Source organism: Pristiophorus japonicus, unplaced genomic scaffold (genome assembly GCF_044704955.1).
Source record: "Pristiophorus japonicus isolate sPriJap1 unplaced genomic scaffold, sPriJap1.hap1 HAP1_SCAFFOLD_1314, whole genome shotgun sequence".
In the NCBI taxonomy this organism is placed as follows: Eukaryota; Metazoa; Chordata; class Chondrichthyes; family Pristiophoridae; genus Pristiophorus; species Pristiophorus japonicus.
In genome coordinates this window covers 47341-59523 of record NW_027250982.1, presented here as the reverse complement: position 1 = coordinate 59523, position 12183 = coordinate 47341, and the positions used below count along the sequence as shown (strand labels likewise).

The 12183-nt window shown below is 48.0% G+C and overlaps 1 protein-coding gene across 1 annotated transcript in view; it reads right to left on the bottom strand.

The window, feature by feature from the left end:
* LOC139242386 (E3 ubiquitin-protein ligase RNF31-like) overlaps positions 1 to 12183 on the bottom strand; it is a gene marked incomplete at its 5' end in the record, with an annotated part of 72086 nt that overhangs the window by 16110 nt on the left and 43793 nt on the right. Inside the window, one exon of the mRNA XM_070870332.1 lies at positions 607 to 721. Coding sequence (XP_070726433.1) covers positions 607 to 721 — 115 coding nt within the window. The remainder of the gene's footprint in view (positions 1 to 606; positions 722 to 12183) is intronic.

Below are 12183 nucleotides of genomic sequence, written 5' to 3'. Positions count from 1 at the left end.
AGGGAGGGAGGGAGGAACGAGGGAAGGAGGAATGAGGGAGGGAGGACCGAGGAACGAGGGAGGGAGGGAGGACCGAGGAACGAGGGAGGGAGGGAGGACCGGGAGGAACGAGGGAGGGAGGGAGGACCGGGAGGACCAAGGGAGGGAAGGAGGGACCGAGGGAGGGAAGGAGGGACCGAGGGAGGGAAGGAGGGACCGAGGGAGGGAAGGAGGGACCGAGGGAGGGAAGGAGGGACCGAGGGTGGGAGTCCGTGGGAGGGACCGAGGGAATGAGGGAAGGAGGGAGGAGGGAGTGAGATGAAGATATAAGTTTTGCGTTAAGTAAATCCATTCCTCCTACTGGCCCCTCAGTGAGGAGCGTTATCCTCGGTACCCCTCCTCAGTGATCCAGCCTTCCTCTGAGAGAGCCTGGACAGACTATTGCACTGTGGAGGGCATCACAGGTGAGCTTGATCGCGTTCTCACCCGACAGCAGCTCTCACACACAACTCCCCCCGCCCCGCCCTGCCCCCGCACAAGTCACTGGACTCTCATCAACTGTAGCCACTCCCCCCCACCCCCCCCGCAGCACAGACAGGCGATGGAACCCGAGCTCTTCCCACTCACCGATCCCATTCTCCTTCAGGTAGGCTGCCAGTCCCTGGGCCTGGTACTCCGGGTCATTCTCACGCTTCCAGTTCTGGAAATCCTCACAGCTGATTCCCTGGTGCTGCTGCTCCCACTGGGAATGACAACAGGGGTTAGAAAAGAATGGCTGGGCTGGGCAGGGGGGGGGGAGAGAGAGAGAGAGAGAGCGAGAGCGAAAGAGAGAGAGAGACAGAGAGAGACAGAGAGAAAGAGAGAGAGAGAGATATACAGAGAGAGAGACAGAGAGAGAGAGACAGATAGAGAGAGACAGATAGAGAGAGAGACAGAATAGAGAGAGAGACAGAGAGACAGACAGAGAGAGAGAGACAGAGAGAGACAGAGAGAGAGAGAGACAGAGAGAGAGAAAGACAGAGAGAGACAGAAACAGACAGAGAGAGACAGAAACAGACAGAGAGAGACAGACAGAGAGAGAGACAGAGAGAGAGGGACAGAGAGAGAGAGAGAGAGAGAGACTGATATAGGGAGAGATAGAGAGAGACTGATATAGAGAGAGAGAGAGAGAGAGACAGAGAGGGAGAGAGAGAGAGAGAGAGACAGAGACAGACAGACAGAGAGGGACAGAGAGAGAGAGAGACAGAGACAGACAGGGTTAGAGAGAGGAGGGGGGACAGAGAGAGGGGGAGTGATGTGTATCTGTAAAGCATGCACTCCCATGTTCCACCACCAGGAGGCGCATCCCCTGAAGTCCAAGGGATCCCAGCATCCCTTGGGAGCACTGTATATAAGCCGGCCCCTAAGGCCTGTTCCTCACTCTGGAGTGTCTTATTAAAGACTGAGGTCACTGTTACTTTAACCTCTCTGTGTGCAGTCTCATCTGTGTTAGGAACACAATAACTGGTGACGAGTATACGAATCCAACGCAAACTGTGGGCATCCTGGAGAAGTTCTCGGAGGGTGAGGACTGGGACGCCTATGTTGAACGGCTAGACCAGTACTTTGTAGCCAACGAGTTGACGGAGAAGGAAGTGCTGCAAGAAGGAGAGTGGTCCTCCTCACAGTCTGTGGGGCACCGACCTACAGCCTCATGAAGAATCTTCTGGCTCCGGTGAAACCCACAGATAAGTCGTATGAGGAGCTGTGTTCACTGGTTCGGGAGCATCTTAACCCGAGGGAGAGCGTGCTGATGGCGAGGTATAGGTTCTACACGTGCCAGCGATCTGAAGGTCAGGAAGTGGCGAGCTCCATCGCCGAGCTAAGGCGACTTGCAGGACAATGTGAGTTTGATGGCTACCTGGAGCAAATGCCCAGAGACTTTTTTGTACTGGGCATTGGCCATGAGACCATCCTATGAAAACTTTTGACTATAGAGACACCGACCCTCAGTAAGGTCATTGCGATAGCACAGGCGTTTATGTCCACCAGTGATAACACCAAGCAAATCTCTCAGCACACAAGTGCTAGCAATGTTCATAAATTAACTGGAACTGTGTTTGCGAGCAGAAATGTACAGGGCAGAAACCACGAGTCTGCAACTGCCAGCAGACCTCAGTGACCCAGATGACTCAGAGTCCGCAGTAAAGGATGAATGCAAGGCAATTCACACCTTGTTAGCGTTGTGGAGGCTTCCATTCAGCCTATTCATGTCGCTTCAAAGGGTATGTTTGCAAGAGCTGTGGAACATTGGGGCACCTCCAACGAGCTTGCAGACGAGCTGCAAACTCTGCAAAACCTGCTAACCACCACAGGGCAGAGGAAGATCGGTCCATGGTGGATCAAAGCAATTTCGAGCCTCAGAGAGAGGAGGCAGATGCTGAAGTACACGGGGTGCACACATTTTCGACGAAATGTCCACCTATAATGCTAAATGTAAAATTGAATGGCTTACCCGTAGCCATGGAACTGGACACTGGCGCTAGCCAATCCATCATGAGTAAAAAGATGTTTGTGAGACTGTGGTGCAACAAGGCATTCAGACCAGCCCTGAGCCCCATCCACACGAAACTGAGAACGTACACCAAAGAGCTTATCACTGTCCTGGGCAGCGCCATGGTCAAGGTCACCTACGAGGGCACGGTGCACGAACTGCCACTCTGGATTGTCCCAGCGATGGTCCCACACTGCTTGGAAGGAGCTGGCTGGGCAAAATCCGCTGGAACTGGGATGACATCCGAGCGCTATCACATGTCGATGAGGCCACATGTACCCAGGTTCTTAACAAATTTCCTTCCCTTTTTGAACCAGGCATTGGAAACTTTTCCGGGACGAAGGTGCGGATCCACTTGGTCCCAGAGGCACGACCCATTCACCACAAGGCGCGAGCGGTACCTCACGTGATGAGGGAGAGAGTGGAAATCGAGCTGGACAGGCTGCAACGTGAGGGCATCATCTCCCCAGTGGAATTCAGCGAGTGGGCCAGCCCGATTGTGCCAGTACTCAAAAGTGATGGCACGGTCAGGATTTGCGGCGATTATAAAGTAATTATTAATCATTTCTCGCTACAGGACCAATACCCGCTACCTAAGGCAGACGACCTATTTGCAACACTGGCAGGAGGCAAGACATTCACCAAGCTCGACCTGACTTCGGCCTACATGACGCAGGAGCTGCAGGAGTCTTCGAAGGGCCTCACCTGCATCAACACGCACAAGGGACTGTTCATCTACAACAGATGCCCGTTTGGAATTCGGTCGGCTGCAGCGATCTTCCAGAGAAACATGGAGAACCTACTCAAGTCAGTACCACACACGGTGGTTTTTCAGGACGACATATTGGTCACGGGTCGGGACACCGCCGAGCACCTACAGAACCTGGAGGAGGTCCTCCAGCGACTGGATCGCGTAGGGCTGCGGCTGAAGAGGTCGAAATGCATCTTCATGGCAACAGAAGTGGAGTTTTTGGGGAGAAAGATCGCGGCTGACGGCATTCGGCCCACAGACGCCAAGACAGAGTCTATCAGGAACGTGCCCAGGGCACAGAATGTCACGGAGCTGCAGTCGTTCCTGGGACTCCTCAACTATTTTGGTAAATTCCTCCCGGGGTTAAGCACCCTCTCAGAGCCCCTACATGTGTTATTGCGCAAAGGTGAGAACTGGGTACGGGGAAAAAAAACAAGTAATTGTTTTGAGAAAGCCAGAAACATTTATGCTCCAACAAGCTGCTTGTATTGTATAACCCGTGTAAAAGACTTGTGCTAGCATGTGACGCGTCGTCGTACGGAGTTGGGTGTGTATTACAACAAGCTGTGGGGAAGTTGCAACCTGTCGCCTATGCCTCCAGGAGCTTGTCGAAGACCGAGAGGGCCTACAGCATGATCGAGAAAGAGGCGTTAGAGTGTGTGTTCGCGGTAAAGAAAATGCATCAGTACCTGTTTGGCCTCAAATTTGAGCTGGAAACCGATCACAAGCCTCTCACATCCCTGTTCACTGAAAACAAGGGGATAAATACTAATGCCTCAGCCCGCATACAAAGGTGGACACTCGCGTATAACTATATCATCCGCCACAGACCAGGCACCGAGAACTGTGCGGATGCTCTCAGTCGGCTACCATTGCCCACCACGGGATTGGAAATGGCGCAGCCTGCAAACTTGTTGATGGTCATGGAAGTGTTTGGAAATGATAAATCACCTGTCACGGCCCGCCAGATTAGGACTTGGACCAGCCAAGATCCTCTGCTGTCCCTAGTAAAAAAAACTGTGTACTGCATGGGAGCTGGGCCAGCATCCCCGTTGAAATGAAAGAGCCAATCAAGCCGTTCCAGCGGTGAAAGGACGAGCTTTCCATTCAGGCAGACTGCCTGTTGTGGGGTAACCGCGTAGTGCTACCCAAAAAGGGCAGGGAGATGCTCATCTCGGATCTCCACAGCACACACCCGGGTATAGTAATGATGAAAGCGATAGCCAGATCCCACGTGTGGTGGCCTGGTATCGACTCTGACTTAAGAGTTCTGTGTATGTGCTCAGTTGAGCAACGCGCCCAGAGAGGCACCACTAAGTTTGTGGTCCTGGTCCTCCAGACCATGGTCGAGGATCCATGTAGACTATGCGGGCCCGTTTCTCGGTAAAATGTTCCTGGTGGTGGTGGATGCTTTTTCAAAATGGATTGAATGTGAAATAATGTTGGGAAGGAGGAACTGAAGGATATCCTTATTAGGCGGGAAATTGTGTTCGGGAAATTGACGGGATTGAAGGCAGATAAATCTCCAGGGCCTGATAGTCTACATCCCAGAGTACTTAAGGAAGTGGTCCTAGAAATAGTGGATGCATTGGTGATCATTTTCCAACAATCTATCGACTCTTGATCAGTTCCTATGGACTGGAGGGTAGCTAATGTAACACCACTTTTTAAAAAAGGAGGGAGCGAGAAAACGGGTAATTATAGACCGGTTAGCCTGACATCAGTAGTGGGGAAAATGTTGGAATCAATCATTAAGAATAGCAGCACATTGGAAAGCAGTGATAGGATTGGTCCAAGTCAGCATGGATTTATGAAAGGGAAATCATGCTTGACAAATCTTCTGGAATCTTTTGAGGATGTAACTAGCAGAGTGGACAAGGGAGAACCAGTGGATGTGGTGTATTTGGACTTTCAAAAGGCTTTTGACAAGGTCCCACACAAGAGATTGGTGTGCAAAATTAAAGCACATGGTATTGGGGGTAATGTACTGACGTGGATAGAGAACTGGTTGGCAGACAGGAAGCAGAGAGTCGGGATAACGGGTCCTTTTCAGAATGGCAGACAGTGACTAGTGGGGTGCCGCAGGGCTCAGTGCTGGGACCCCAGCTCTTTACAATATACATTAATGATTTAGAGGATGGAATTGAGTGTAATATCTCCAAGTTTGTAGATGACACTAAACTGGGTGGCGGTGTGAGCTGTGAGGAGGACGCTAAGAGACTGCAGGATGACTTGGACAGGTTAGGCGAGTGGGCAAATGCATGGCAGATGCAGTATAATGTGGATAAATGTGAGGTCATCCACTTTGGGGGCAAAAACACGAAGGCAGATTATCTGAATGGCGGCAGATTAGGAAAAGGGGAGGTGCAACGAGACCTGGGTGTCATGGTACATCAGTCATTGAAGGTTGGCATGCAGGTACAGCAGGCGGTGAAGGCGGCAAATGGCATGTTGTCCTTCATAGCGAGAGGATTTGAGTATAGGAGCAGGGAGGTCTTACTGCAGTTGTACAGGGCCTTGGTGAGGCCCCACCTGGAATATTGTGTTCAGTTTTGGTCTCCTAATCTGAGGAAGGACATTCTTGCTATTGAGGGAGTGCAGCGAAGGTTCACCAGACTGATTCCCGGGATGGCAGGACTGACATATGAGGAGAGACTGGATCGACTGGGCCTGTATTCACTGGAGTTTAGAAGGATGAGAGGGGATCTCATAGAAACATATAAAATTCTGACGGGACTGGACAGGTTAGATCTAGGAAGAATGTTCCTGATGTTGGGGAAGTCCAGAACCAGGGGACACAGTCTAAGGATAATGTCTGTCTTTGAATGAAGAGTGCTTGTGTGATTTCTGACTGTGCAATATTTGAGGTGGGAATTAATGAATTTTTCATGTGTCTGAAAGCCTGTTTGGGAAAATGTTGGAGCGGTCTGTTTGTTTTGGCTCCACCCACTTTCTCAGACAGAGAAGTTTCAAGAAAGTGTGAACCTAGAATTGAATCACATTTTAAGTTAGAAACGCAGGTGTGGATTTATTCGGATGATAAGTTACGGAGCTAGGAAATGCACAAAGGATAGGTTTGTTGTGCAAAAGATAAAAAATGCGTGGTCCCGTTGGGTTTTTCTTTTTAAAAAAAAATTTGACACGCTCACTTTCTTGTCAAAAGAAAACACGCAATCATTGATTACATTGGGTTGAAAGACAATAAATTTAGTCTAGGGATGAGATAAAGAACGGAGAAGGGAAGCTGTAATGCCTTTTTTTTTTAAAAAGCCTGTGTGGGTCTCTCGAGGCTGCGGGCTGGGGGAGTACGCTCCCATTCCCTTTGTGTAAAACCTTGACGCGAAAGCTTCTAGCTCAGTAAAGAGATTTTTAAATAAAAGATTGGCAGTACAATATTTGAATTGGGATTTTGAGATATTTCAGGTGATTCTCATTGATAAATATTTGGGTTGTATTGGAAAATCTTGGGTTTGGAAACCTTTTTAATAAAAGTACACATACTGCATCAGAAGCTGAAGCTTAAAAAAGATGTAATTTATGAGATACTGTATCACAAAATTGAAGTTACAGAGCAAAAATTAAAGCTTTTGATCAGCTTCTAAAACAGAAGTTAGGCACAAAAAAAAAAACAGTATTACCATATTTGACATTTTGTAATTCAACAATAAATACAAATTCTACAAAAGGGGAGCAGAAATTAGGATGGGAACAGTGAAGAGTTAATTTTGTTGTGAAGGTTTCAAGTACCACTGGTTAAGAAAAGGCACAACAAAATGTTGAAACAAAAAGTTAAATCTGATCTCTTTAAAAAAAATAAAACTAAAAGGTTTGGAAAAAAAGACGTATCGTACTAAATAAGTGCTGAAAAAAAAAGTGTTTGCGATGGAAAAAGACATAACTTACTAAATACTAGTTGATATTGGCTGTGAAAAAGATATTGGTTTAATTGGGAAAAGGAAGGAAGAGAAAATTGGAGGAGGCAAAAGACACTACAGACAAAAGGCAGGTAACTATAGGCCAGTTAGTTTAACATCTGTAGTGGGGAAAATACTTGAAGCTATCATTAAGGAAGAAATAGCGGGACATCTAGATAGGAATAGTGCAATCAAGCAGACGCAACATGGATTCATGAAAGGGAAATCATGTTTAACTAATTTACTGGAATTCTTTGAGGATATAATGAGCATGGTGGATAGAGGTGTACCGATGGATGTGGTGTATTTAGATTTCCAAAAGGCATTCGATAAGGTGCCACACAAAAGGTTACTGCAGAAGATAAAGGTACGCGGAGTCAGAGGAAATGTATTAGCATGGATCGAGAATTGGCTGGCTAACAGAGAGCAGAGAGTCGGGATAAATGGGTCCTTTTCGGGTTGGAAATCGGTGGTTAGTGGTGTGCCACAGGGATCGGTGCTGGGACCACAACTGTTTACAATATACATAGATGACCTGGAAGAGGGGACAGAGTGTAGTGTAACAAAACTTGCAGATGACACAAAGATTCGTGGGAAAGCGGGTTGTGTAGAGGACACAGAGAGAGGCTGCAAAGAGATTTAGATAGGTTAAGCGAATGGGCTAAGGTTTGGCAGATGGAATCCAATGTCGGAAAGTGTGAGGTCATCCACCTTGGGAAAAAAAACAGTAAAAGGGAATATTATTTGAATGGGGAGAAATTACAACATGCTGCGGTGCAGAGGGACCTGGGGGTCCTTGTGCATGAATCCCAAAAGGTTAGTTTGCAGGTGCAGCAGGTAATCAGGAAGGCGACTGGAATGTTGGCCTTCATTGCGAGAGGGATGGAGTACAAAAGCAGGGAGGTCCTGCTGCAACTGTATAGGGTATTGGTGAGGCCGCACCTGGAGTACTGCGTGCAGTTTTGGTCACCTTATTTAAGGAGGGATATACTAGCTTTGGAGGGGGTACAGAGACGATTCACGAGGCTGATTCCGGAGATGAGGGGGGTTACCTTATGATGACAGATGGGTCTTTACTCGTTGGAGTTCAGAAGGATGAGGTGTGATCTTATATAAACATTTAAAATAATGAAAGGGACAGACAAGATAGAGGCAGAGAGGTTGTTTCCACTGGTCGAGGAGACTAGAACTAGGGGGCACAGCCTCAAAATACGGGGGGAGCCAATTTAAAACCGAGTTGAGAAGGAATTTCTTCTCCCAGAGGGTTGTGAATCTGTGGAATTCTCTGCCCAGGGAAGCAGTTGAGGCTAGCTCATTGAATGTATTCAAGTCACAGATAGATAGATTTTTAACCAATAAGGGAATTAAGGGTTACGGGGAGCGGGCGGGTAAGTGGAGCTGAGTCCACGGCCAGATCAGCCATGATCTTGTTGAATGGCGGAGCAGGCTCGAGGGGCTAGATGGCCTACTCCTGTTCCTAATTCTTAAGTTCTTATGATAATGATTTTAAATCACGAGAAAGTTTCACTGCAGTTTGAAAAGATTTATAAAATGGACGATGTTTATAAATAAAAGTCCCGAACAGTCTAAAAAGCAGGAGGGTTTTGAAAATAACGAGGAGAAAAGATCTAAGCTATGCGAACTCAGCACAGAAAGACAAAACTGGGAATTAGAAAATCTTACTGAATTTTAAAATTCTTATAGAAAATGGAAGTGGCACGGGAGTTTAGATTTTGTGCCGAGAGAGAAATAAAACACAAGATTTGCCCGGTGAACGGGACCGTAAAAAAACCCAAAAATGTTGGCATGTATACAGCTTGTGAGAAAATTGGATTGCAGTAAACAAAATAGCTATTAAAAATGTGTGGTCTCGTTTTAAATCAATTAAAACAAAAATCTTTGGCAAGTACTTGAATTAGAAGTTTAGAAAATTTGGAGTTTAATCGAAGATGCTGTCTTTCCCATGAGAAGATTTTTATTCTGACCACTTTACTAATGATTTCTGCTGTTTTAACGGATTGCTAATTTCTAAGCAAGTTTTGAAGGCACGGAGATCTGGATGATTACGCAAAGTCACGTAATGACGTCAGGCCTTCTTACAAACCTGTAAAGGAGTTAACCCTTTCCATGGACAGCTGTTTTACACTGTGCCTTACTAATTTGAATTTCTTAATAAAATAAAGACGACTCACCTGACAGACAAGGGAAATGGTGGGATAGTCAGAATAAAAATAAAACAGAACTAGCTGGTCAAGAGTTAAAAGCTAAGATAAACAGGCTGGAAGAGATTTTTTTAAAAACGGGATAGTGCAGTGCACAGCCATAGCACCATCACCTCTGGCAATCGAGCCAATGTACCCCACGGTGGGTAGGTGTAGTCCACAAACCCAACCTAACGGTAAAGCAGACTGCGATGTTTGGAGGAATAATGGTGGCATTGGTGTTGATTGGAGTTTGGAGAATATTTAGATGGGTCAATAGCACAGCAGGCTCAAACGCAAAACCGACAGCAGCCCAGAAGTGATCGAGATGGTAGGACTATAAAGAATATGGTTAACCTAATCCTTACCTCCGATTCCACAGAGTGACCGCGACACCTGGTGACGACCAGGCTATCGGTTTAAAATTTACAGATACAACACTGACCGAGATGGGACCGCAGTGGTGACTCCGACTCTGGGGACTCGTGATACTGGGAACCTCGAGGCCCACGCAAGCACTGGATAATGCTGACGGACGACGTGAGGTCCAGCACACGCAGGAAGAACACAACGACGTGAACTATGGGGCTTTGTTTAATTGAACTGATGGAATATGCATCCCAACAGCCAAGGACTGGAGCAAGGACAGAACTTACTTTAACGCATAATGTTGAGCATGAAATTGTGCCGGGTCTGATCAATATCTCAGGCATACAAATGCCGGAATATTGTACGGAGCAGGCAAGGAATATTGTATCGTGTGTTAAGCAAGGTTGTAATGCAGCAGGCTGCCGACGCCGTGGGTGCCCGTAGGCTCCGAGGACAAGAGCAGGGGGGCGTAGGGATAAGAGGGGACTAGTTAATGATGCTGCTACCGGCTTTAATACCGGAACCTCCATAGTAAGCTCACTGGATCTACAAGGGCTGAATGGAAAAGCTTAAAGGGCAGAACAGAATCAGAAAGACCAAGCCAACCGAGGAAGGCAAGGCATGGAGATACAGCTCGATGGAATTTCGATAATCGAGACACACGCCAAAACAATTCATCGCCTTCTTGACAGAGAAAAGATGTCGGGAAACTAAGGCAGGGGCAGCCCTGTCATGCTTGTGGCTTGTGGATGGTGAGACAATTATGGCACAATCTCGACCTGATCCGAAGGGGGGGAGGTGCCGGACTGGATCGCAAGTTCACAGCTAGCCCAGCTGGCCAGACAAAGGGGGGGGGTGGGCACTGGATAACTGCACTCTGAAAAGAGTGACCAGAGTATACCCACCCTCACCTGGAATATTGTGTTTGGTTTTGGTCTCCTAATCTGAGGAAGGACATTCTTGCTATTGAGGGAGTGCAGCAAAGGTTCACCAGACTGATTCCCGGGATGGCAGGACTGACATATGAGGAGAGACTGGATCGACTGGGCCTGTATTCACTGGAGTTTAGAAGGGTGGGAGGGGATCTCATAGAAACATATAAAATTCTGACTGGACTGGACAGGTTAGATGCAGGAAGAATGTTCCTGATATTGGAGAAGTCCAGAACCAGGGGACACAAATCTAAGGATAAGGGGTAGGCCATTTAGGACCGAGATGAGGAGAAATTTTTTCACTCAGAGAGTGGTGAGCCTGTGGAGTTCCCTGCCGCAGAGAGTTGTTGAGGCCAGTTCATTGGATATATTCAAGAGGGAGTTAGATGTGGCCCTTACGGCTAAAGGGATCAAGGGGTATGGAGAGAAAGCAGGAAAGGGGTACTGAGGGGAATGATCAGCCATGATCTTATTGAATGGCGGTGCAGGCTCGAAGGGCCGAATGGCCTGCTCCTGCACCTATTTCCTATGTTTCTATGTAATCCCAAGTTGCCCAATGGGGTAAGAATAGTCCCGATAATACCGATAGCCACAGCAGACGCGGGACCGCGTCCCCTTTATCGGCTGGGGAATATCGGGATCGTGCGGGAGAACACCTCGCGCCGTTACTATCTGACCACAGTCTCTGCTACCCGCGGGGACAATACACTTTGTGGACTCTCCCCAACGGGACGTAAGCTGAAGGGTGACATTATGGCGTGCCCCCACCCGGTGGGACAAGGAGAACGAGATGAGTGTGGGTTCAACCGGACCGATGGGTGTGCGTATGAGAAAAAGTACCTGCCCACACACATTTTGCCAGGGCAGGATACGGAGGAAAGGGGAAGTACCGCGATTCTCCCACGGAGCGCTCTTATCAGTACAATGGCCTGCAATGCCAGATCCCACAGCCAAACTCTTGCTTTACTCCTCTACGACCAGTAGCCATAGGACAAGTCCACATCACCCAGGTTAGACGTTGAGGTGTCGAGATTACGAACGTGACTGATCAGCTCCATGATCACCTGCAGGACTATGATGAGCCTGAACAGGCCCCTATCCCACATTTAGCTGAAATGTAGGCCAGTCTGTCAAACTCTACCACCAACTCCAAGACAAGGGTCGAAATATTGAAAAAGGATGCCGAAACAGAGTCACAGGATCAGAGCTGGTGGAGGGGGATCTGGGACTGGGGAATGAGTGTCAACTTCCAGCCCTGGATCCGAAGAATATCACACGTACTGCTCGGGATACAGCTGATACTGGCAGTAGCATGGGGCGTTATGGCCTGCCGATCGCGCAAAAAATATGCACGACGCAGGAGAAATAGGGCCAGGGCTCGAATCGATGAAGAGATCAACCGATCTGAAGGGGAGGGTAATTTGAACGACAGCAATTTGATCTAAACAACCGGGACTTTGGAAAACATCACAAGACCCTGAGCAACCCCGAGCTGAGCAAGTGA